Source organism: Telmatherina bonti (assembly GCF_933228915.1).
Source record: "Telmatherina bonti genome assembly, chromosome: 17".
In the NCBI taxonomy this organism is placed as follows: domain Eukaryota; kingdom Metazoa; phylum Chordata; class Actinopteri; order Atheriniformes; family Telmatherinidae; genus Telmatherina; species Telmatherina bonti.
Genome location: NC_136615.1, coordinates 39,957,492 through 39,979,516, shown reverse-complemented (window position 1 = coordinate 39,979,516; position 22,025 = coordinate 39,957,492). Strand labels below are relative to the sequence as shown.

Genomic DNA, 22,025 nt, shown 5'->3' with positions numbered 1-22,025 from the left:
GTGGAGGTTTAGGTGGTTCTGGTGGAGGTTTTCCTGTTTTTGTGGAGGTTTCCTGGTTCTGGTGGAGGTTTAGCTGGTTCTGGTGGAGGTTTTGCTGGTTCTGGTGGAGGTTTTCCTGTTTTTGTGGAGGTTTCCTGGTTCTGGTGGAGGTTTTCCTGTTTTTGTGGAGGTCTCCTGGTTCTGGTGGAGGTTTTGCTGGTTCTGGTGGAGGTTTTCCTGTTTTTGTGGAGGTCTCCTGGTTCTGGTGGAGGTTTTCCTGTTTTTGTGGAGGTCTCCTGGTTCTGGTGGAGGTTTTCCTGTTTTTGTGGAGCTCTCCTGGTTCTGGTGGAGGTTTTCCTGTTTTTGTGGAGGTTTCCTGGTTTTGGTGGAGGTTTTGCTGGTTCTGGTGGAGGTTTAGCTGGTTCTGGTGGAGGTTTTGCTGGTTCTGGTGGAGGTTTAGCTGGTTCTGGTGGAGGTTTCCTGGTTCTGGTGGAGGTTTTCCTGTTTTTGTGGAGGTCTCCTGGTGCTGGTGGAGGTTTTCCTGTTTTTGTGGAGGTTTCCTGGTTCTGGTGGAGGTTTAGGTGGTTCTGGTGGAGGTTTTCCTGTTTTTGTGGAGGTTTCCTGGTTCTGGTGGAGGTTTAGCTGGTTCTGGTGGAGGTTTTGCTGGTTCTGGTGGAGGTTTAGCTGGTTCTGGTGGAGGTTTTGCTGGTTCTGGTGGAGGTTTTGCTGGTTCTGGTGGAGGTTTTCCTGTTTTTGTGGAGGTTTCCTGGTTATGGTGGAGGTTTTCCTGTTTTTGTGGAGGTTTCCTGGTTCTGGTGGAGGTTTTCCTGTTTTTGTGGAGGTCTCCTGGTTCTGGTGGAGGTTTTGCTGGTTCTGGTGGAGGTTTTCCTGTTTTTGTGGAGGTCTCCTGGTTCTGGTGGAGGTTTTCCTGTTTTTGTGGAGGTCTCCTGGTTCTGGTGGAGGTTTTCCTGTTTTTGTGGAGCTCTCCTGGTTCTGGTGGAGGTTTTCCTGTTTTTGTGGAGGTTTCCTGGTTTTGGTGGAGGTTTTGCTGGTTCTGGTGGAGGTTTAGCTGGTTCTGGTGGAGGTTTTGCTGGTTCTGGTGGAGGTTTAGCTGGTTCTGGTGGAGGTTTCCTGGTTCTGGTGGAGGTTTTCCTGTTTTTGTGGAGGTCTCCTGGTGCTGGTGGAGGTTTTCCTGTTTTTGTGGAGGTTTCCTGGTTCTGGTGGAGGTTTAGGTGGTTCTGGTGGAGGTTTTCCTGTTTTTGTGGAGGTTTCCTGGTTCTGGTGGAGGTTTAGCTGGTTCTGGTGGAGGTTTTGCTGGTTATGGTGGAGGTTTTCCTGTTTTTGTGGAGGTTTCCTGGTTCTGGTGGAGGTTTTCCTGTTTTTGTGGAGGTCTCCTGGTTCTGGTGGAGGTTTTGCTGGTTCTGGTGGAGGTTTTCCTGTTTTTGTGGAGGTCTCCTGGTTCTGGTGGAGGTTTCCTGGTTCTGGTGGAGGTTTAGCTGGTTCTGGTGGAGGTTTTGCTGGTTCTGGTGGAGGTTTTCCTGTTTTTGTGGAGGTTTCCTGGTTCTGGTGGAGGTTTTCCTGTTTTTGTGGAGGTCTCCTGGTTCTGGTGGAGGTTTCCTGGTTCTGGTGGAGGTTTAGCTGGTTCTGGTGGAGGTTTTCCTGTTTTTGTGGAGGTCTCCTGGTTCTGGTGGAGGTTTTCCTGTTTTTGTGGAGGTTTCCTGGTTCTGGTGGAGGTTTTGCTGGTTCTGGTGGAGGTTTTGCTGGTTCTGGTGGAGGTTTTCCTGTTTTTGTGGAGGTTTCCTGGTTCTGGTGGAGGTTTTGCTGGTTCTGGTGGAGGTTTTGCTGGTTCTGGTGGAGGTTTAGCTGGTTCTGGTGGAGGTTTTCCTGTTTTTGTGGAGGTTTCCTGGTTATGGTGGAGGTTTTCCTGTTTTTGTGGAGGTCTCCTGGTTCTGGTGGAGGTTTTCCTGTTTTTGTGGAGGTCTCCTGGTTCTGGTGGAGGTTTTGCTGGTTCTGGTGGAGTTTTCCTGTTTTTGTGGAGGTTTCCTGGTTCTGGTGGAGGTCTCCTGGTTCTGGTGGAGGTTTTCCTGTTTTTGTGGAGGTTTCCTGGTTCTGGTGGAGGTTTTCCTGTTTTTGTGGAGGTTTCCTGGTTCTGGTGGAGGTTTAGCTGGTTCTGGTGGAGGTTTTCCTGTTTTTGTGGAGGTCTCCTGGTTCTGGTGGAGGTTTTGCTGGTTCTGGTGGAGGTTTTCCTGTTTTTGTGGAGGTTTCCTGGTTCTGGTGGAGGTTTAGCTGGTTCTGGTGGAGGTTTTGCTGGTTATGGTGGAGGTTTTCCTGTTTTTGTGGAGGTTTCCTGGTTCTGGTGGAGGTTTTCCTGTTTTTGTGGAGGTCTCCTGGTTCTGGTGGAGGTTTTGCTGGTTCTGGTGGAGGTTTTCCTGTTTTTGTGGAGGTCTCCTGGTTCTGGTGGAGGTTTCCTGGTTCTGGTGGAGGTTTAGCTGGTTCTGGTGGAGGTTTTGCTGGTTCTGGTGGAGGTTTTCCTGTTTTTGTGGAGGTTTCCTGGTTCTGGTGGAGGTTTTCCTGTTTTTGTGGAGGTCTCCTGGTTCTGGTGGAGGTTTCCTGGTTCTGGTGGAGGTTTAGCTGGTTCTGGTGGAGGTTTTCCTGTTTTTGTGGAGGTCTCCTGGTTCTGGTGGAGGTTTTCCTGTTTTTGTGGAGGTTTCCTGGTTCTGGTGGAGGTTTTCCTGTTTTTGTGGAGGTTTCCTGGTTCTGGTGGAGGTTTTGCTGGTTCTGGTGGAGGTTTTGCTGGTTCTGGTGGAGGTTTTCCTGTTTTTGTGGAGGTTTCCTGGTTCTGGTGGAGGTTTTGCTGGTTCTGGTGGAGGTTTTGCTGGTTCTGGTGGAGGTTTAGCTGGTTCTGGTGGAGGTTTTCCTGTTTTTGTGGAGGTTTCCTGGTTATGGTGGAGGTTTTCCTGTTTTTGTGGAGGTCTCCTGGTTCTGGTGGAGGTTTTCCTGTTTTTGTGGAGGTCTCCTGGTTCTGGTGGAGGTTTTGCTGGTTCTGGTGGAGTTTTCCTGTTTTTGTGGAGGTTTCCTGGTTCTGGTGGAGGTCTCCTGGTTCTGGTGGAGGTTTTCCTGTTTTTGTGGAGGTTTCCTGGTTCTGGTGGAGGTTTTCCTGTTTTTGTGGAGGTTTCCTGGTTCTGGTGGAGGTTTAGCTGGTTCTGGTGGAGGTTTTCCTGTTTTTGTGGAGGTCTCCTGGTTCTGGTGGAGGTTTTGCTGGTTCTGGTGGAGGTTTTCCTGTTTTTGTGGAGGTCTCCTGGTTCTGGTGGAGGTTTTCCTGTTTTTGTGGAGGTTTCCTGGTTCTGGTGGAGGTTTTCCTGTTTTTGTGGAGGTCTCCTGGTTCTGGTGGAGGTTTTGCTGGTTCTGGTGGAGGTTTTCCTGTTTTTGTGGAGGTCTCCTGGTTCTGGTGGAGGTTTTCCTGTTTTTGTGGAGGTTTCCTGGTTCTGGTGGAGGTTTTGCTGGTTCTGGTGGAGGTTTTGCTGGTTCTGGTGAAGGTTTTCCTGTTTTTGTGGAGGTTTCCTGGTTCTGGTGGAGGTTTTCCTGTTTTTGTGGAGGTTTCCTGGTTCTGGTGGAGGTTTTGCTGGTTCTGGTGGAGGTTTAGCTGGTTCTGGTGGAGGTTTTGCTGGTTCTGGTGGAGGTTTAGCTGGTTCTGGTGGAGGTTTTCCTGTTTTTGTGGAGGTTTCCTGGTTATGGTGGAGGTTTTCCTGTTTTTGTGGAGGTCTCCTGGTTCTGGTGGAGGTTTTCCTGTTTTTGTGGAGGTCTCCTGGTTCTGGTGGAGGTTTTGCTGGTTCTGGTGGAGTTTTCCTGTTTTTGTGGAGGTTTCCTGGTTCTGGTGGAGGTCTCCTGGTTCTGGTGGAGGTTTAGCTGGTTCTGGTGGAGGTTTCCTGGTTCTGGTGGAGGTTTTCCTGTTTTTGTGGAGGTTTCCTGGTTCTGGTGGAGGTTTTGCTGGTTCTGGTGGAGGTTTAGCTGGTTCTGGTGGAGGTTTTGCTGGTTCTGGTGGAGGTTTCCTGGTTCTGGTGGAGGTTTTCCTGTTTTTGTGGAGGTTTCCTGGTTCTGGTGGAGGTTTAGCTGGTTCTGGTGGAGGTTTTGCTGGTTCTGGTGGAGGTTTAGCTGGTTCTGGTGGAGGTTTTCCTGTTTTTTTGGAGGTCTCCTGGTTCTGGTGGAGGTTTTCCTGTTTTTTTGGAGGTCTCCTGGTTCTGGTGGAGGTTTTCGTCTCCTTTCTGCAGCCCAGCTTGGATGGTTGTTTATTTAGTGACGATTTTATGTAAAATAATTACTATATACTGGATTTTGCACATTCGCAGTTTGTGATTTCATAACTTTATTTTCTACCAGACAAAACTTTCAAAGAAAAATCAGAAGATCAATAAATGCCCCAGCTCACCATCTCCTGCACAGTGACAGCGATGGCCTTGGCCGTCTTCACCATGGTGGTCTGGTAGTCCACGAAGGTTCCTTCAGGTTCCAGAGTGGGTGCATCTTCCATCTTGTTGATGGCGTCGTTGATGGAGTCCACCATGCCTCCCACAGCACCTGCTGCACCGGCCGCCTCTGCCAGTGTGGCGCCCAGGTCGTCCACCGCTTCCTTCATCATCTGCACCGACTCTTCCAGAGCATCCTGCATGTGCGCCGCCTGGAGACATTAAACACAAACACCTGCTTTACCTCTCAGAAGGCTGACTCAGACAGAAGATGTAGCTTCGTCAGGATTTACTGCCTCTGTTTGCTGAACTGGTCCAAATATCTCGAAGATTTCCCCCACTGAAACCCACTGAGACTGTGGAGAAAACTGGGACTTTTATGGAAGTTTTCCACCAGAGGGACAATAAGATAAAACCTGCTGATGAAGCGAATAAAAACTAGTAAAAAACTTCTACCATGATTATTCTTGTTGGAGGAATCCAGACTCATTCATCAACCATCTGTAGAGACTTATCTGGAACATCTGTATGCTTTTTAAATTAAACTTTCATTACATTTTATTCACTGTTTACATCCTCTGTTTCTATCTTATTATACTGTTTATTATAAACCACATGTATGTCACTATTGCACTTTGTTTTATTAAAAAGCTGTTTCTCTTTTCAGTCAAAGTTTCATATTCCTAAATGTAGATTGTGTAACTCATCCATTCATTTCCTCAACCGCTTAGTGAAACTAAGGATTGGGAGGAAGCTGGAGGCAGGTACACCCTGGCCAGTCCATCACAGCAGTTTGCTTTCATAAATACACATTTTACCAAACTCTGATCACAATCCCATCCAGATGAAAACGTACCTTAGAATTAGTTAATTATAAATACATGGGTAGCCATGAGCCCAACTGCAGCCTGTGTAGCGTTTACAGATGGAGACAGTTCATGATGGAGGCTGCAGCTTCCTGCTGGACAGGTAAATTCATTCAGTCTAACAGTGAAGGTTATTTTGGCGTTATGTTAGAAACAGGGCAGGTAGTCCAGCAGCTCCTCCCGTTTGAGTCGAATCATTTACTGTTACTGCTGTGGAAAACGGCAGAGATGTTACTCTTCACAGAAGTCGTACCAGCAGGACACCGTGCGCTGCTTTCACGCGTGTTTTCACGCCTGTTTCATCATTTATTTCAGCTGATTTGTCATGGAGGGCTTGATGTCCTTCTTCTGGTTACATCTTTTCACACAATGAGATTAGCAGCTTGGTACCAAATACATGAGGGCATGAATGCAGCTTACTGGCATCAATGTTGAAACAGAATTATGTATCATTCTGTCCCTCATCACCTGACGGGACACGCCAACTAATTCAACATGTTGACATTTTTATATGCGTGACTTCAGTAGTGGTAGTGAGCTTAAACAGCGAGGCGCCGGAGACTATGACTCGCTTGTTTGCATTGCATCAGTGTCCTGCCAGATGGGAGTAATTCTCACACACTGAGGCTTTAATTTTATTACATTTAATCTATTAAATGAATCATTTATTACATTTCTGCCAAGTAGTTTTAATGTCATTGTAAAATATGACAATAAAGTCAGATTCTGAGTCTTAGAAAGTAAAAATCTGTGTTAAAAAATAAAAAATCCACCATGTGACTGAACATTTATGATCCTTTAGGAGTATCAATGGTTACATAACGCCTGAGTTTGAAGCAGAAACAAACTGTTCACCGATGAAGTCGACTTCATGGGTGAAGTCCAGCCTGCAAAGGGATCTTGTCAATAAATGGAGATAAATATGTAATCATCTAAACTTCACACTGAGTTAAAAAAAAAGTTGATGAAAAAAAAGCAGAAGGTAAAGTCTGTTAGGAGGATGGTAAAGGTGCATTCTGGCCGTCCCAGCAGCAGCTTCAGTACCTTGGGGTTTCCTCCAGCCTCCTTCGCCGTGTAGAGCATCTGCAGGGCCGACTCCGCCAGCGTCTTGGTATGGTCCAAGACGGCCATCTGCTGCTGGCTGCTCAGGATTTTGGATGCTGTGCCAATTGCTGCAATGATTAGGGGCTCAAAATAGCTGGCCATCTGAGACACCTACCCAGAGGAGAGAGAGGGGGGGTCAGCTATCATCCTGTAACTGGACCACACCTAGGAACCAGGATTTACCTTGTGTCCGAGCTGGGAAGCCTCAGATCGAGCAGCCACGGCTACTGGATCAATCAAGTTGCTGATCTCGTGAACGGAGGCGGCCATCTGCTCGTGAAGAGTCTGTAACAAACACCCGGAGATTTCAGCTGGTTCAGCATCAGGTGAAAGACCACAATCCAGGACCAGTCCAAACTGGTTTCTAGTTTCCATCAGAGGTTTCAGAGGAAATTTTAGAGTTTCAGTCAGAACTTTCACAACTTACAAGGTAGAAGCTAACGGCTACAAGCTAAAGGCTAAAGCTAACTGCTGAAAGCTAAAGACTAAAGCTAACGGCTACAAGCTAAAGGCTAAAGCTAACTGCTGAAAGCTAAAGGCTAAAGCTAGCGGCTACAAGCTAAAGGCTAAAGCTAACAGCTGCAAGCTATAGGCTAAAGCTAATTGCTACAAGCTAAAGGCTAAAGCTAACGGCTACAAGCTAATCCCACACCGAACTTTGGTTTCCTTCCATGTTTCCAACCCCACCTCCCATCACTCCCAGCTAACCCTAACTGGTTGCACTGGTGCATCTAACGTCAGTCCCAGCTGTGAACAGATCCTAACTGGCGTAACGGGTTGCACTGGTGCGTCTAACTTCTGGGCTAACTGGTTGCATTGGTGTGTCTAACTTCTGGGCTAACTGGTTGCATTGGTGCGCCTAACTTCTGGGCTAACTGGTTGTATTGGTGTGTCTAACTTCTGGGCTAACTGGTTGCACTGGTGCGTCTAACTTCTGGGCTAACTGGTTGCACTGGTGCGTCTAACTTCTGGGCTAACTGGTTGCATTGGTGTGTCTAACTTCTGGGCTAACTGGTTGCACTGGTGCGTCTAACTTCTGGGCTAACTGGTTGCACTGATGCGTCTAACTTCTGGGCTAACTGGTTGTATTGGTGTGTCTAACTTCTGGGCTAACTGGTTGCATTGGTGTGTCTAACTTCTGGGCTAACTGGTTGTATTGGTGTGTCTAACTTCTGGGCTAACTGGTTGCATTGGTGCGTCTAACTTCTGGGCTAACTGGTTGTATTGGTGTGTCTAACTTCTGGGCTAACTGGTTGCATTGGTACGCCTAACTTCTGGGCTAACTGGTTGCATTGGTGCACCTAACTTCTGGGCTAACTGGTTGCATTGGTGTGTCTAACTTCTGGGCTAACTGGTTGCATTGGTGTGTCTAACTTCTGGGCTAACTGGTTACACTAGTACGTCTAACTTCTGGGCTAACTTGTTGCACTGGTACGTTTAACTTCTGGGCTAACTTGTTGCACTGGTACGTTTAACTTCTGGGCTAACTGGTTGCATTGGTGTGTCTAACTTCTGGGCTAACTGGTTGCACTGGTGCGTCTAACTTCTGGGCTAACTGGTTGCATTGGTGTGTCTAACTTCTGGGCTAACTTGTTGCACTGGTGCGTCTAACTTCTGGGCTAACTGGTTGTATTGGTGTGTCTAACTTCTGGGCTAACTGGTTGCATTGGTGCGCCTAACTTCTGGGCTAACTGGTTGCATTGGTGCACCTAACTTCTGGGCTAACTGGTTGCATTGGTGTGTCTAACTTCTGGGCTAACTGGTTGCATTGGTGTGTCTAACTTCTGGGCTAACTGGTTACACTAGTACGTCTAACTTCTGGGCTAACTTGTTGCACTGGTACGTTTAACTTCTGGGCTAACTTGTTGCACTGGTACGTGTAACTTCTGGGCTAACTGGTTGCATTGGTGTGTCTAACTTCTGGGCTAACTGGTTGCACTGGTGCGTCTAACTTCTGGGCTAACTGGTTGCATTGGTGTGTCTAACTTCTGGGCTAACTTGTTGCACTGGTACTTTTAACTTCTGGGCTAACTTGTTGCACTGGTACGTTTAACTTCTGGGCTAACTGGTTGCACTGGTACGTTTAACTTCTGGGCTAACTGGTTGCATTGGTGCGCCTAACTTCTGGGCTAACTGGTTGCATTGGTGTGTCTAACTACTGGGCTAACTGGTTGCATTGGTGTGTCTAACTTCTGGGCTAACTGGTTGCATTGGTGTGTCTAACTTCTGGGCTAACTGGTTGCACTGGTACGTCTAACTTCTGGGCTAACTTGTTGCACTGGTACGTCTAACTTCTGGGCTAACTGGTTGCACTGGTGTGTCTAACTTCTGGGCTAACTGGTTGCATTGGTGCGTCTAACTTCTGGGCTAACTTGTTGCACTGGTACGTTTAACTTCTGGGCTAACTTGTTGCACTGGTACGTTTAACTTCTGGGCTAACTTGTTGCACTGGTACATTTAACTTCTGGGCTAACTGGTTGCATTGGTGTGTCTAACTTCTGGGCTAACTGGTTGCATTGGTGCGCCTAACTTCTGGGCTAACTGGTTGCATTGGTGTGTCTAACTACTGGGCTAACTGGTTGCATTGGTGTGTCTAACTTCTGGGCTAACTGGTTGCATTGGTGTGTCTAACTTCTGGGCTAACTGGTTGCACTGGTACGTCTAACTTCTGGGCTAACTTGTTGCACTGGTACGTCTAACTTCTGGGCTAACTGGTTGCACTGGTGTGTCTAACTTCTGGGCTAACTGGTTGCATTGGTGCGTCTAACTTCTGGGCTAACTTGTTGCACTGGTACGTTTAACTTCTGGGCTAACTTGTTGCACTGGTACGTTTAACTTCTGGGCTAACTTGTTGCACTGGTACATTTAACTTCTGGGCTAACTGGTTGCATTGGTGTGTCTAACTTCTGGGCTAACTGGTTGCACTGGTGCGTCTAACTTCTGGGCGAACTGGTTGCATTGGTGTGTCTAACTTCTGGGCTAACTTGTTGCACTGGTACGTTTAACTTCTGGGCTAACTTGTTGCACTGGTACGTTTAACTTCTGGGCTAACTGGTTGCACTGGTACGTTTAACTTCTGGGCTAACTGGTTGCATTGGTGCGCCTAACTTCTGGGCTAACTGGTTGCACTGGTGCGTCTAACTTCTGGGCTAACTGGTTGCATTGGTGTGTCTAACTTCTGGGCTAACTGGTTGCATTGGTGCGCCTAACTTCTGGGCTAACTGGTTGCATTGGTGTGTCTAACTACTGGGCTAACTGGTTGCATTGGTGTGTCTAACTTCTGGGCTAACTGGTTGCATTGGTGTGTCTAACTTCTGGGCTAACTGGTTGCACTGGTACGTCTAACTTCTGGGCTAACTTGTTGCACTGGTACGTCTAACTTCTGGGCTAACTGGTTGCACTGGTGTGTCTAACTTCTGGGCTAACTGGTTGCATTGGTGCGTCTAACTTCTGGGCTAACTTGTTGCACTGGTACGTTTAACTTCTGGGCTAACTTGTTGCACTGGTACGTTTAACTTCTGGGCTAACTTGTTGCACTGGTACATTTAACTTCTGGGCTAACTGGTTGCATTGGTGTGTCTAACTTCTGGGCTAACTGGTTGCACTGGTGCGTCTAACTTCTTGGCTAACTGGTTGCATTGGTGTGTCTAACTTCTGGGCTAACTGGTTGTATTGGTGTGTCTAACTTCTGGGCTAACTGGTTGCATTGGTGCGCCTAACTTCTGGGCTAACTGGTTGCATTGGTGCACCTAACTTCTGGGCTAACTGGTTGCATTGGTGTGTCTAACTTCTGGGCTAACTGGTTGCATTGGTGTGTCTAACTTCTGGGCTAACTGGTTACACTAGTACGTCTAACTTCTGGGCTAACTTGTTGCACTGGTACGTTTAACTTCTGGGCTAACTTGTTGCACTGGTACGTTTAACTTCTGGGCTAACTGGTTGCATTGGTGTGTCTAACTTCTGGGCTAACTGGTTGCACTGGTGCGTCTAACTTCTGGGCTAACTGGTTGCATTGGTGTGTCTAACTTCTGGGCTAACTGGTTGCATTGGTGTGTCTAACTTCTGGGCTAACTGGTTGCATTGGTGTGTCTAACTACTGGGCTAACTGGTTGCATTGGTGTGTCTAACTTCTGGGCTAACTGGTTGCATTGGTGTGTCTAACTACTGGGCTAACTGGTTGCATTGGTGTGTCTAACTTCTGGGCTAACTGGTTGCATTGGTGTGTCTAACTTCTGGGCTAACTGGTTGCACTGGTACGTCTAACTTCTGGGCTAACTTGTTGCACTGGTACGTTTAACTTCTGGGCTAACTGGTTGCACTGGTGCGTCTAACTTCTGGGCTAACTGGTTGCATTGGTGCGTCTAACTTCTGGGCTAACTTGTTGCACTGGTACGTTTAACTTCTGGGCTAACTTGTTGCACTGGTACGTTTAACTTCTGGGCTAACTTGTTGCACTGGTACGTTTAACTTCTGGGCTAACTGGTTGCATTGGTGTGTCTAACTTCTGGGCTAACTGGTTGCATTGGTGCGTCTAACTTCTGGGCTAACTTGTTGCATTGGTGTGTCTAACTTCTGGGCTAACTTGTTGCACTGGTACGTTTAACTTCTGGGCTAACTTGTTGCAATGGTACGTTTAACTTCTGGGCTAACTGGTTGCACTGGTACGTTTAACTTCTGGGCTAACTTGTTGCACTGGTACGTTTAACTTCTGGGCTAACTGGTTGCATTGGTGTGTCTAACTTCTGGGCTAACTGGTTGCACTGGTGCGTCTAACTTCTGGGCTAACTTGTTGCACTGGTACGTTTAACTTCTGGGCTAACTGGTTGCACTGGTACGTTTAACTTCTGGGCTAACTTGTTGCACTGGTACGTTTAACTTCTGGGCTAACTGGTTGCATTGGTGTGTCTAACTTCTGGGCTAACTGGTTGCACTGGTGCGTCTAACTTCTGGGCTAACTGGTTGCATTGGTGTGTCTAACTTCTGGGCTAACTTGTTGCACTGGTACGTTTAACTTCTGGGCTAACTTGTTGCACTGGTACGTTTAACTTCTGGGCTAACTGGTTGCACTGGTACGTTTAACTTCTGGGCTAACTGGTTGCATTGGTGCGCCTAACTTCTGGGCTAACTGGTTGCACTGGTGCGTCTAACTTCTGGGCTAACTGGTTGCACTGGTGCGTCTAACTTCTGGGCTAACTGGTTGCATTGGTGTGTCTAACTTCTGGGCTAACTGGTTGTATTGGTGTGTCTAACTTCTGGGCTAACTTGTTGCACTGGTACGTCTAACTTCTGGGCTAACTTGTTGCACTGGTACGTTTAACTCCTGGGCTACCTGGTTGCACTGGTGCGTCTAACTTCTGGGCTAACTGGTTGCATTGGTGCGTCTAACTTCTGGGCTAACTTGTTGCACTGGTACGTTTAATTTCTGGGCTAACTTGTTGCACTGGTACGTTTAACTTCTGGGCTAACTGGTTGCATTGGTGTGTCTAACTTCTGGGCTAACTGGTTGCACTGGTGCGTCTAACTTCTGGGCTAACTGGTTGCATTGGTGTGTCTAACTTCTGGGCTAACTGGTTGCACTGGTGCGTCTAACTTCTGGGCTAACTGGTTGCATTGGTGTGTCTAACTTCTGGGCTAACTTGTTGCACTGGTACGTTTAACTTCTGGGCTAACTTGTTGCACTGGTACGTTTAACTTCTGGGCTAACTGGTTGCACTGGTACGTTTAACTTCTGGGCTAACTGGTTGCATTGGTGCGCCTAACTTCTGGGCTAACTGGTTGCACTGGTGCGTCTAACTTCTGGGCTAACTGGTTGCACTGGTGCGTCTAACTTCTGGGCTAACTGGTTGCATTGGTGTGTCTAACTTCTGGGCTAACTGGTTGCACTGGTGCGTCTAACTTCTGGGCTAACTGGTTGCACTGGTGCGTCTAACTTCTGGGCTAACTGGTTGCACTGGTACGTCTAACTTCTGGGCTAACTTGTTGCATTGGTGTGTCTAACTTCTGGGCTACCTGGTTGCACTGGTACGTCTAACTTCTGGGCTAACTGGTTGCATTGGTGTGTCTAACTACTGGGCTAACTGGTTGCATTGGTGTGTCTAACTTCTGGGCTAACTGGTTGCATTGGTGTGTCTAACTTCTGGGCTAACTGGTTGCATTGGTGCGTCTAACTTCTGGGCTAACTGGTTGTATTGGTGTGTCTAACTACTGGGCTAACTGGTTGCATTGGTGTGTCTAACTTCTGGGCTAACTGGTTGCACTGGTACGTTTAACTTCTGGGCTAAGTTGTTGCACTGGTACGTCTAACTTCTGGGCTAACTTGTTGCACTGGTACGTCTAACTTCTGGGCTAACTTGTTGCACTGGTACGTCTAACTTCTGGGCTAACTTGTTGCACTGGTACGTCTAACTTCTGGGCTAACTTGGACAGGGATGGAGCGTGTGCAGAGCTTAACGGAGGTTGACATGGGGACGTGGATCTGATTCAACACCAGCACAGTGTGAAAATACTTTAAGACCTGGACGTGTTGTATTCATTCTGGGGTTGACCTCAACATTTCTTTCAGGTCCAAGATGGTGAAAATGTAGCTTTAGCTTTAGCTTTCTCATCTGAAAAGTTTCCAAAGAAAGCGTTGAGTTGCTCAATCAGGTGTGTTTACCTCCATGGAGATGTCTTCTCTGGGTGTTAGGTGCTGACTTATGGCAGCTAGTGACGCCTGATCAACTTCACGGATGCAGTTGTTCAACACCTCAATAGCATGGTCACATTCTCCCTGACCTGGAGCTTTATCTCTGAAACAGAGAGTAAACTGATAACCCACAGGTAACCAGGCACTCTGAGATCTTCTCACCCCAACTGACGTGAGCTTCAGCAACATGAAGTTTTTATTATGAAATATTAAACATTTGTTACTCTTTAAACTCAAACTCCCATCATCACCCACTAAACCGGTGTTTCAGTGGGTGATGATGGGAGTTGTCCCATCATAGAGGCGGAACAGAACCTGCCTCATGTTTGTGATGAGTTTCTTGATGGAGTCAGACACGGTCCTGGAGTGTCCAGCCAGCACTGACCACTTGGGCGGGTCTTTGGGATTGACGGCCAGAGATCTGGCGGTCTGAATCAGGCCTGTGGAGCTTTCCAGCATCATCTTTGCTGCTGCCAGTATGGGCTCCATGGCTGCATGACCCTGAGGAAGGAAAGGATCAAATGATGATGAAAATGTCTCATCTCCTGTGGAGCCGCTGCTCCTCCGCATCGAGGAACCAGTTGAGGTGGCTCGGGCATCTGGTCAGGATGCCTCCTGGACCTCCCTGGTGAGGTGTTCCAGGCACGTCCCTCTGGGAGGAGACCCCGGGGAAGACCCAGGACACGCTGGAGGGATTATATCTCTCTGCTGGCCTGGGAACGCCTCAGGATCCCCCCGCAGAGTTGGCAAATGTGGCTGGGGAGAGGGAAGTCTGGGCTTCCCTGCTTAGGCTGCTGCCCCTGCGACCCGACCCCATATAAGTGGCAGATAATGGATTGAAACAAAATATATAATAAAAACAAAAGATAAAAAATGAGATTAAAAAGAATAGAATAAATAAAATAAAAAGAATAAAGCAAGCAGCCCAAACTCAATAAAAATAATCAAAATAAATAAATAAATAGGAAGAATCGTGAGGACACACCTCCAGACTTATCTGAGCTGGAATGCTGGCAAACTCCGGGTTGGAGGCAAAGGCAGTCAGGTTGTCCACGGCTTCGATCAGAGGACCGGTGGCTGCTCTACACTTCTTCCTGTTCTCCTCGTTGAAGGCTCCATCTAAAGCCTGTGAAGAACAACCAGAACCAGTCAGAACCAGAACAACGGCCAGTCAAAGCTGCAATGATACTTCTGCTAAGTGTAACCATTTCGATTAGTCGTGACTTCCAGGCAACGTTTTCTGAAGGAATTTTTGGCCAGTTGGGACGAAGTGACCTTGTCTTTATGAACTGAGAACTTGTACGTTATTGAGGACCCAGATGTTTAGAGACAACTGGGTCCAGGGCCAACTGTTGTCTTTACTTAATTTCTTTCTCATATGTTTTATGTTTAACTTTCTAGTGGAAACTTCTCTGAGATGTTTGGATATTTCGGAGGCGTGGCAGGAATGACGGCACCTGGTAAAACTTTGATCTCTGGAACGCACCATAAATCTGATAAAATGTCAAATCTGAGCAGAAAAGTGACTAAATAAAACTATCCAGACTGTTGCAGAACAAACCTTGATGGATTTGACCAGGTTGGCGGTGGTGTTGGCCACCTCTTTGGCTGACTGGACAAACTGCCTCTTGGCGACAGGGTTGGGGGTCTTGGAGGATGCTAGACGGCAGGCGTTACACAGAGCGGAGGTGTGCTTGGCCACAATGGTGGCTGCAGAAAGCACCTGGACACCAGGACAGACAGATGTCACCAACCAATCATACCAACAAAGACCAGTTCCACCGACTGGGAGTGGAAGGATGAGGGTACCTGAGACTGGGTGCAGGCGGGGTCCACCAGGTTCTGGCAGGCCATCTGAATGGACTGGTTAGCCCGGGCGAACTGAGTGGGGTCCACCAAGCCCTTCTGACCTGCTGAGCTGTTTGGATCCGACACTCCCACCAGATAAGCCCCCTGCAGACACCGCAGGTCAGCGTGTGAACACACACACCAAACACACACCTTACCTGAGAAAGAGGTCTGACCTGAGCTGCAGCTTCAGTGAGACCACACAGAGCCTTGGATGCAGCGCTGACCGAATCGCCAAACTCCGGCAGGTTCGAGTTCTTGGCGTTGTGAGAGATACCCGCCATGGCCTCACCCAGAACCTGTCGGTCAAGGCCAGAGACCGCGGTCAGGACAAGGAAAGTTCTGGTTCTCCTTCATATATCGCATTAAAATGTTTACTAGAGCATTTTAAGCTCCTGTTAACATTACAGCCATGACAATTATCTTTCACTTTAACCCACTTTATGAACTTTTTCACCTAAAAATATACAAAAACCATCTGGTTTTGACTGACAGTAGCATCAGCTGATTCAGTCAGGAAGCATTTTCATGAGATTCAGAAGAAAGTGGAAAAAAAAGAGGATAGTATACCTTAGAGTTCTCCATGACGCTGTCGATGGTCTCAAAGAAGGACAGCTCATTGACGGCTTCTGTCGGGTTTTCCAGCATCCCTTTGACTGACTGCGGAGACATCACATGACCTCTGTATGATGCCATCTAATTTACAGCCCCGACTATAAAAGTAAATTATTTATTAATGTAATCAGGTTGTATTTTATTCCCAGTAGGAGATAAACAACACATCAGAGGCATTTTATCATTTGATGGAAAATGTGAATCTGATGCAGCAACACATTAGTAAAAAGTTGGAACAAGAACAACAAAAAGCTGGAAAAGTTACTGAAACAACTAACGAGGTTAACTGGCAAGCTGTCAGGCATATAACTGGGTATAAAAAGAGCATCAGAGGGAGGCAGAGTCTCTCAGAGCTTGGCCAGTCTGTGAGAAATTAGATCTTACAGAATTTTAACAAAAAGGTTCCTTAATGATTCAGAGAATCAGGAAGGCATGCTGCACATCGGTAAACATCAACTTGGAACTACTTTTTACAGACATGTTGCTGCCATCAGATTCACCATCAGCTCATATAAAATAAATCATATGTTGTTTATGTTTTTCTGGGAGTAAAATGGAGCTTAAAGCGCTTTGGAAATGAAGCCATTCTGTGCTTTTTATGCACATTTTACAGAGTTTTGTATGACGGGATGATGAACGGTTGCGATGTTACCTCCAGCTCCCGGAGAGCGTTATCACACTCTTTCTGACCTGGAGCCTGCTGCGTACACATGGTGATGAGCTGGTTGATGCTGTCTGTAACTGACCTGCAAATAAACACCCAGAAAGTTAAACAAAAACAAACCGCTGATGGAATCGAACTGAAAATGCAAATTGCCTAGTACCGAGCAGCTGCTGCTAACTGGTTCTTCAGGTTAGGGGAACTGGGATCAGTGGACAGGGCTTTAGCTAACAGCAGTAGCTTGCTTGAAGACATGGAGATGGTCTTCAGGTTGGACACCACCTGGGTCTGGTCCTCTTTAGACTGCAGGAGACGGAGAGAACATCAGAACTGTGCGGAGTAACAAGCTTTCTGTCGTCTCCTCATACTGACATGTGACGTTCCAGCCATGTCCACTCCGGCCTCCAGGAAGTTGCTGAAGTCGTGTCCAAACTTGCTGGTGGCCCTGGCCAGGTCCTGTCCCGTCCCTCTGGAAGCCTGAACCACCTCGTTGGCCGACTGGTTAAGGCCGGCTGCAACCTCGTTGAGCTGCGCCTGCACTTCTTGGAAGCTCTGCCCACTGGACGGGAACTGCAGAGGAAGACGGTGAGTAGTGAGAGCTGGAAGGACGGAACTGCAGAGGAAGACGGTGAGTAGTGAGAGCTGGAAGGACGGGAACTGCAGAGGAAGACGGTGAGTAGTGAGAGCTGGAAGGACGGGAACTGCAGAGGAAGACGGTGAGTAGTGAGAGCTGGAAGGACGGGAACTGCAGAGGAAGACGGTGAGTAGTGAGAGCTGGAAGGACGGAACTGCAGAGGAAGACGGTGAGTAGTGAGAGCTGGAAGGACGGGAACTGCAGAGGAAGACGGTGAGTAGTGAGAGCTGGAAGGACGGAACTGCAGAGGAAGACGGTGAGTAGTGAGAGCTGGAAGGACAGGAACTGCAGAGGAAGACGGTGAGTAGTGAGAGCTGGAAGGACGGGAACTGCAGAGGAAGACGGTGAGTAGTGAGAGCTGGAAGGACAGGAACTGCAGAGGAAGACGGTGAGTAGTGAGAGCTGGAAGGACGGGAACTGCAGAGGAAGACGGTGAGTAGTGAGAGCTGGAAGGACGGAACTGCAGAGGAAGACGGTGAGTAGTGAGAGCTGGAAGGACGGGAACTGCAGAGGAAGACGGTGAGTAGTGAGAGCTGGAAGGACGGAACTGCAGAGGAAGACGGTGAGTAGTGAGAGCTGGAAGGACAGGAACTGCAGAGGAAGACGGTGAGTAGTGAGAGCTGGAAGGACGGGAACTGCAGAGGAAGACGGTGAGTAGTGAGAGCTGGAAGGACGGGACTGCAGAGGAAGACGGTGAGTAGTGAGAGCTGGAAGGACGGGAACTGCAGAGGAAGACGGTGAGTAGTGAGAGCTGGAAGGACAGGAACTGCAGAGGAAGACGGTGAGTAGTGAGAGCTGGAAGGACGGAACTGCAGAGGAAGACGGTGAGTAGTGAGAGCTGGAAGGACGGGACTGCAGAGGAAGACGGTGAGTAGTGAGAGCTGGAAGGACAGGAACTGCAGAGGAAGACGGTGAGTAGTGAGAGCTGGAAGGACAGGAACTGCAGAGGAAGACGGTGAGTAGTGAGAGCTGGAAGGACGGGAACTGCAGAGGAAGACGGTGAGTAGTGAGAGCTGGAAGGACGGGAACTGCAGAGGAAGACGGTGAGTAGTGAGAGCTGGAAGGACGGAACTGCAGAGGAAGACGGTGAGTAGTGAGAGCTGGAAGGACGGAACTGCAGAGGAAGACGGTGAGTAGTGAGAGCTGGAAGGACGGGACTGCAGAGGAAGACGGTGAGTAGTGAGAGCTGGAAGGACGGGACTGCAGAGGAAGACGGTGAGTAGTGAGAGCTGGAAGGACGGGAACTGCAGAGGAAGACGGTGAGTAGTGAGAGCTGGAAGGACGGGAACTGCAGAGGAAGACGGTGAGTAGTGAGAGCTGGAAGGACGGGAACTGCAGAGGAAGACGGTGAGTAGTGAGAGCTGGAAGGACGGGAACTGCAGAGGAAGACGGTGAGTAGTGAGAGCTGGAAGGACGGAACTGCAGAGGAAGACGGTGAGTAGTGAGAGCTGGAAGGACGGGAACTGCAGAGGAAGACGGTGAGTAGTGAGAGCTGGAAGGACGGAACTGCAGAGGAAGACGGTGAGTAGTGAGAGCTGGAAGGACGGAACTGCAGAGGAAGACGGTGAGTAGTGAGAGCTGGAAGGACGGAACTGCAGAGGAAGACGGTGAGTAGTGAGAGCTGGAAGGACGGGAACTGCAGAGGAAGACGGTGAGTAGTGAGAGCTGGAAGGACGGGGACTGCAGAGGAAGACGGTGAGTAGTGAGAGCTGGAAGGACGGGAACTGCAGAGGAAGACGGTGAGTAGTGAGAGCTGGAAGGACGGGAACTGCAGAGGAAGACGGTGAGTAGTGAGAGCTGGAAGGACGGGACTGCAGAGGAAGACGGTGAGTAGTGAGAGCTGGAAGGACGGAACTGCAGAGGAAGACGGTGAGTAGTGAGAGCTGGAAGGACGGGACTGCAGAGGAAGACGGTGAGTAGTGAGAGCTGGAAGGACGGGAACTGCAGAGGAAGACGGTGAGTAGTGAGAGCTGGAAGGACGGGAACTGCAGAGGAAGACGGTGAGTAGTGAGAGCTGGAAGGACGGGAACTGCAGAGGAAGACGGTGAGTAGTGAGAGCTGGAAGGACGGGAACTGCAGAGGAAGACGGTGAGTAGTGAGAGCTGGAAGGACGGGACTGCAGAGGAAGACGGTGAGTAGTGAGAGCTGGAAGGACGGGACTGCAGAGGAAGACGGTGAGTAGTGAGAGCTGGAAGGACGGGAACTGCAGAGGAAGACGGTGAGTAGTGAGAGCTGGAAGGACGGAACTGCAGAGGAAGACGGTGAGTAGTGAGAGCTGGAAGGACGGAACTGCAGAGGAAGACGGTGAGTAGTGAGAGCTGGAAGGACGGGAACTGCAGAGGAAGACGGTGAGTAGTGAGAGCTGGAAGGACGGAACTGCAGAGGAAGACGGTGAGTAGTGAGAGCTGGAAGGACGGGAACTGCAGAGGAAGACGGTGAGTAGTGAGAGCTGGAAGGACGGGAACTGCAGAGGAAGACGGTGAGTAGTGAGAGCTGGAAGGACGGGAACTGCAGAGGAAGACGGTGAGTAGTGAGAGCTGGAAGGACGGGAACTGCAGAGGAAGACGGTGAGTAGTGAGAGCTGGAAGGACGGGAACTGCAGAGGAAGACGGTGAGTAGTGAGAGCTGGAAGGACGGGAACTGCAGAGGAAGACGGTGAGTAGTGAGAGCTGGAAGGACGGGAACTGCAGAGGAAGACGGTGAGTAGTGAGAGCTGGAAGGACGGGAACTGCAGAGGAAGACGGTGAGTAGTGAGAGCTGGAAGGACGGGAACTGCAGAGGAAGATGGTGAGTAGTGAGAGCTGGAAGGACGGGAACTGCAGAGGAAGACGGTGAGTAGTGACAGCTGGAAGGACGGGAACTGCAGAGGAAGACGGTGAGTAGTGAGAGCTGGAAGGACGGGAACTGCAGAGGAAGACGGTGAGTAGTGAGAGCTGGAAGGACGGGAACTGCAGAGGAAGACGGTGAGTAGTGAGAGCTGGAAGGACGGGAACTGCAGAGGAAGACGGTGAGTAGTGAGAGCTGGAAGGACGGGAACTGCAGAGGAAGACGGTGAGTAGTGAGAGCTGGAAGGACGGGAACTGCAGAGGAAGACGGTGAGTAGTGAGAGCTGGAAGGACGGGAACTGCAGAGGAAGACGGTGAGTAGTGAGAGCTGGAAGGACGGGAACTGCAGAGGAAGACGGTGAGTAGTGAGAGCTGGAAGGACGGGAACTGCAGAGGAAGACGGTGAGTAGTGAGAGCTGGAAGGACGGGGACTGCAGAGGAAGACGGTGAGTAGTGAGAGCTGGAAGGACGGGAACTGCAGAGGAAGACGGTGAGTAGTGAGAGCTGGAAGGACGGGAACTGCAGAGGAAGACGGTGAGTAGTGAGAGCTGGAAGGACGGGAACTGCAGAGGAAGACGGTGAGTAGTGAGAGCTGGAAGGACGGGAACTGCAGAGGAAGACGGTGAGTAGTGAGAGCTGGAAGGACGGGAACTGCAGAGGAAGACGGTGAGTAGTGAGAGCTGGAAGGACGGAACTGCAGAGGAAGACGGTGAGTAGTGAGAGCTGGAAGGACAGGAACTGCAGAGGAAGACGGTGAGTAGTGAGAGCTGGAAGGACGGAACTGCAGAGGAAGACGGTGAGTAGTGAGAGCTGGAAGGACGGGAACTGCAGAGGAAGACGGTGAGTAGTGAGAGCTGGAAGGACGGGAACTGCAGAGGAAGACGGTGAGTAGTGAGAGCTGGAAGGACGGGAACTGCAGAGGAAGACGGTGAGTAGTGAGAGCTGGAAGGACGGGAACTGCAGAGGAAGACGGTGAGTAGTGAGAGCTGGAAGGACGGGAACTGCAGAGGAAGACGGTGAGTAGTGAGAGCTGGAAGGACGGAACTGCAGAGGAAGACGGTGAGTAGTGAGAGCTGGAAGGACGGAACTGCAGAGGAAGACGGTGAGTAGTGAGAGCTGGAAGGACGGGAACTGCAGAGGAAGACGGTGAGTAGTGAGAGCTGGAAGGACGGGAACTGCAGAGGAAGACGGTGAGTAGTGAGAGCTGGAAGGACGGAACTGCAGAGGAAGACGGTGAGTAGTGAGAGCTGGAAGGACGGGAACTGCAGAGGAAGACGGTGAGTAGTGAGAGCTGGAAGGACGGAACTGCAGAGGAAGACGGTGAGTAGTGAGAGCTGGAAGGACGGAACTGCAGAGGAAGACGGTGAGTAGTGAGAGCTGGAAGGACGGGAACTGCAGAGGTAGACGGTGAGTAGTGAGAGCTGGAAGGACGGAACTGCAGAGGAAGACGGTGAGTAGTGAGAGCTGGAAGGACGGGAACTGCAGAGGAAGACGGTGAGTAGTGAGAGCTGGAAGGACGGGAACTGCAGAGGAAGACGGTGAGTAGTGAGAGCTGGAAGGACGGGAACTGCAGAGGAAGACGGTGAGTAGTGAGAGCTGGAAGGACGGGAACTGCAGAGGAAGACGGTGAGTAGTGAGAGCTGGAAGGACGGGGACTGCAGAGGAAGACGGTGAGTAGTGAGAGCTGGAAGGACGGGGACTGCAGAGGAAGACGGTGAGTAGTGAGAGCTGGAAGGACGGGAACTGCAGAGGAAGACGGTGAGTAGTGAGAGCTGGAAGGACGGGAACTGCAGAGGAAGACGGTGAGTAGTGAGAGCTGGAAGGACGGGACTGCAGAGGAAGACGGTGAGTAGTGAGAGCTGGAAGGACGGAACTGCAGAGGAAGACGGTGAGTAGTGAGAGCTGGAAGGACGGAACTGCAGAGGAAGACGGTGAGTAGTGAGAGCTGGAAGGACGGAAACTGCAGAGGAAGACGGTGAGTAGTGAGAGCTGGAAGGACGGAACTGCAGAGGAAGACGGTGAGTAGTGAGAGCTGGAAGGACGGGAACTGCAGAGGAAGACGGTGAGTAGTGAGAGCTGGAAGGACGGGAACTGCAGAGGTAGACGGTGAGTAGTGAGAGCTGGAAGGACGGAACTGCAGAGGAAGACGGTGAGTAGTGAGAGCTGGAAGGACGGGAACTGCAGAGGTAGACGGTGAGTAGTGAGAGCTGGAAGGACGGAACTGCAGAGGAAGACGGTGAGTAGTGAGAGCTGGAAGGACGGGAACTGCAGAGGAAGACGGTGAGTAGTGAGAGCTGGAAGGACGGAACTGCAGAGGAAGACGGTGAGTAGTGAGAGCTGGAAGG

The 22,025-nt window shown here is 49.6% G+C and overlaps 1 protein-coding gene across 2 annotated transcripts in view; it reads right to left on the bottom strand.

Annotated features, from left to right (window-relative positions):
* tln1 (talin 1) overlaps window positions 1-22,025 on the bottom strand; it is a 170,198-nt gene that overhangs the window by 84,695 nt on the left and 63,478 nt on the right. For both annotated transcript variants that reach the window (XM_079256574.1, XM_079256575.1), the window contains exons 30-42: window positions 16,594-16,791; window positions 16,385-16,524; window positions 16,213-16,306; window positions 15,516-15,605; window positions 15,122-15,244; window positions 14,907-15,050; window positions 14,659-14,820; window positions 14,083-14,223; window positions 13,417-13,598; window positions 13,068-13,200; window positions 6,596-6,697; window positions 6,353-6,523; window positions 4,406-4,654 (exon numbers count right to left, since the gene is read on the bottom strand). In XM_079256574.1, the coding sequence (XP_079112700.1) occupies window positions 4,406-4,654; window positions 6,353-6,523; window positions 6,596-6,697; window positions 13,068-13,200; window positions 13,417-13,598; window positions 14,083-14,223; window positions 14,659-14,820; window positions 14,907-15,050; window positions 15,122-15,244; window positions 15,516-15,605; window positions 16,213-16,306; window positions 16,385-16,524; window positions 16,594-16,791 (1,929 nt within the window). The remainder of the gene's footprint in view (window positions 1-4,405; window positions 4,655-6,352; window positions 6,524-6,595; window positions 6,698-13,067; window positions 13,201-13,416; window positions 13,599-14,082; window positions 14,224-14,658; window positions 14,821-14,906; window positions 15,051-15,121; window positions 15,245-15,515; window positions 15,606-16,212; window positions 16,307-16,384; window positions 16,525-16,593; window positions 16,792-22,025) is intronic.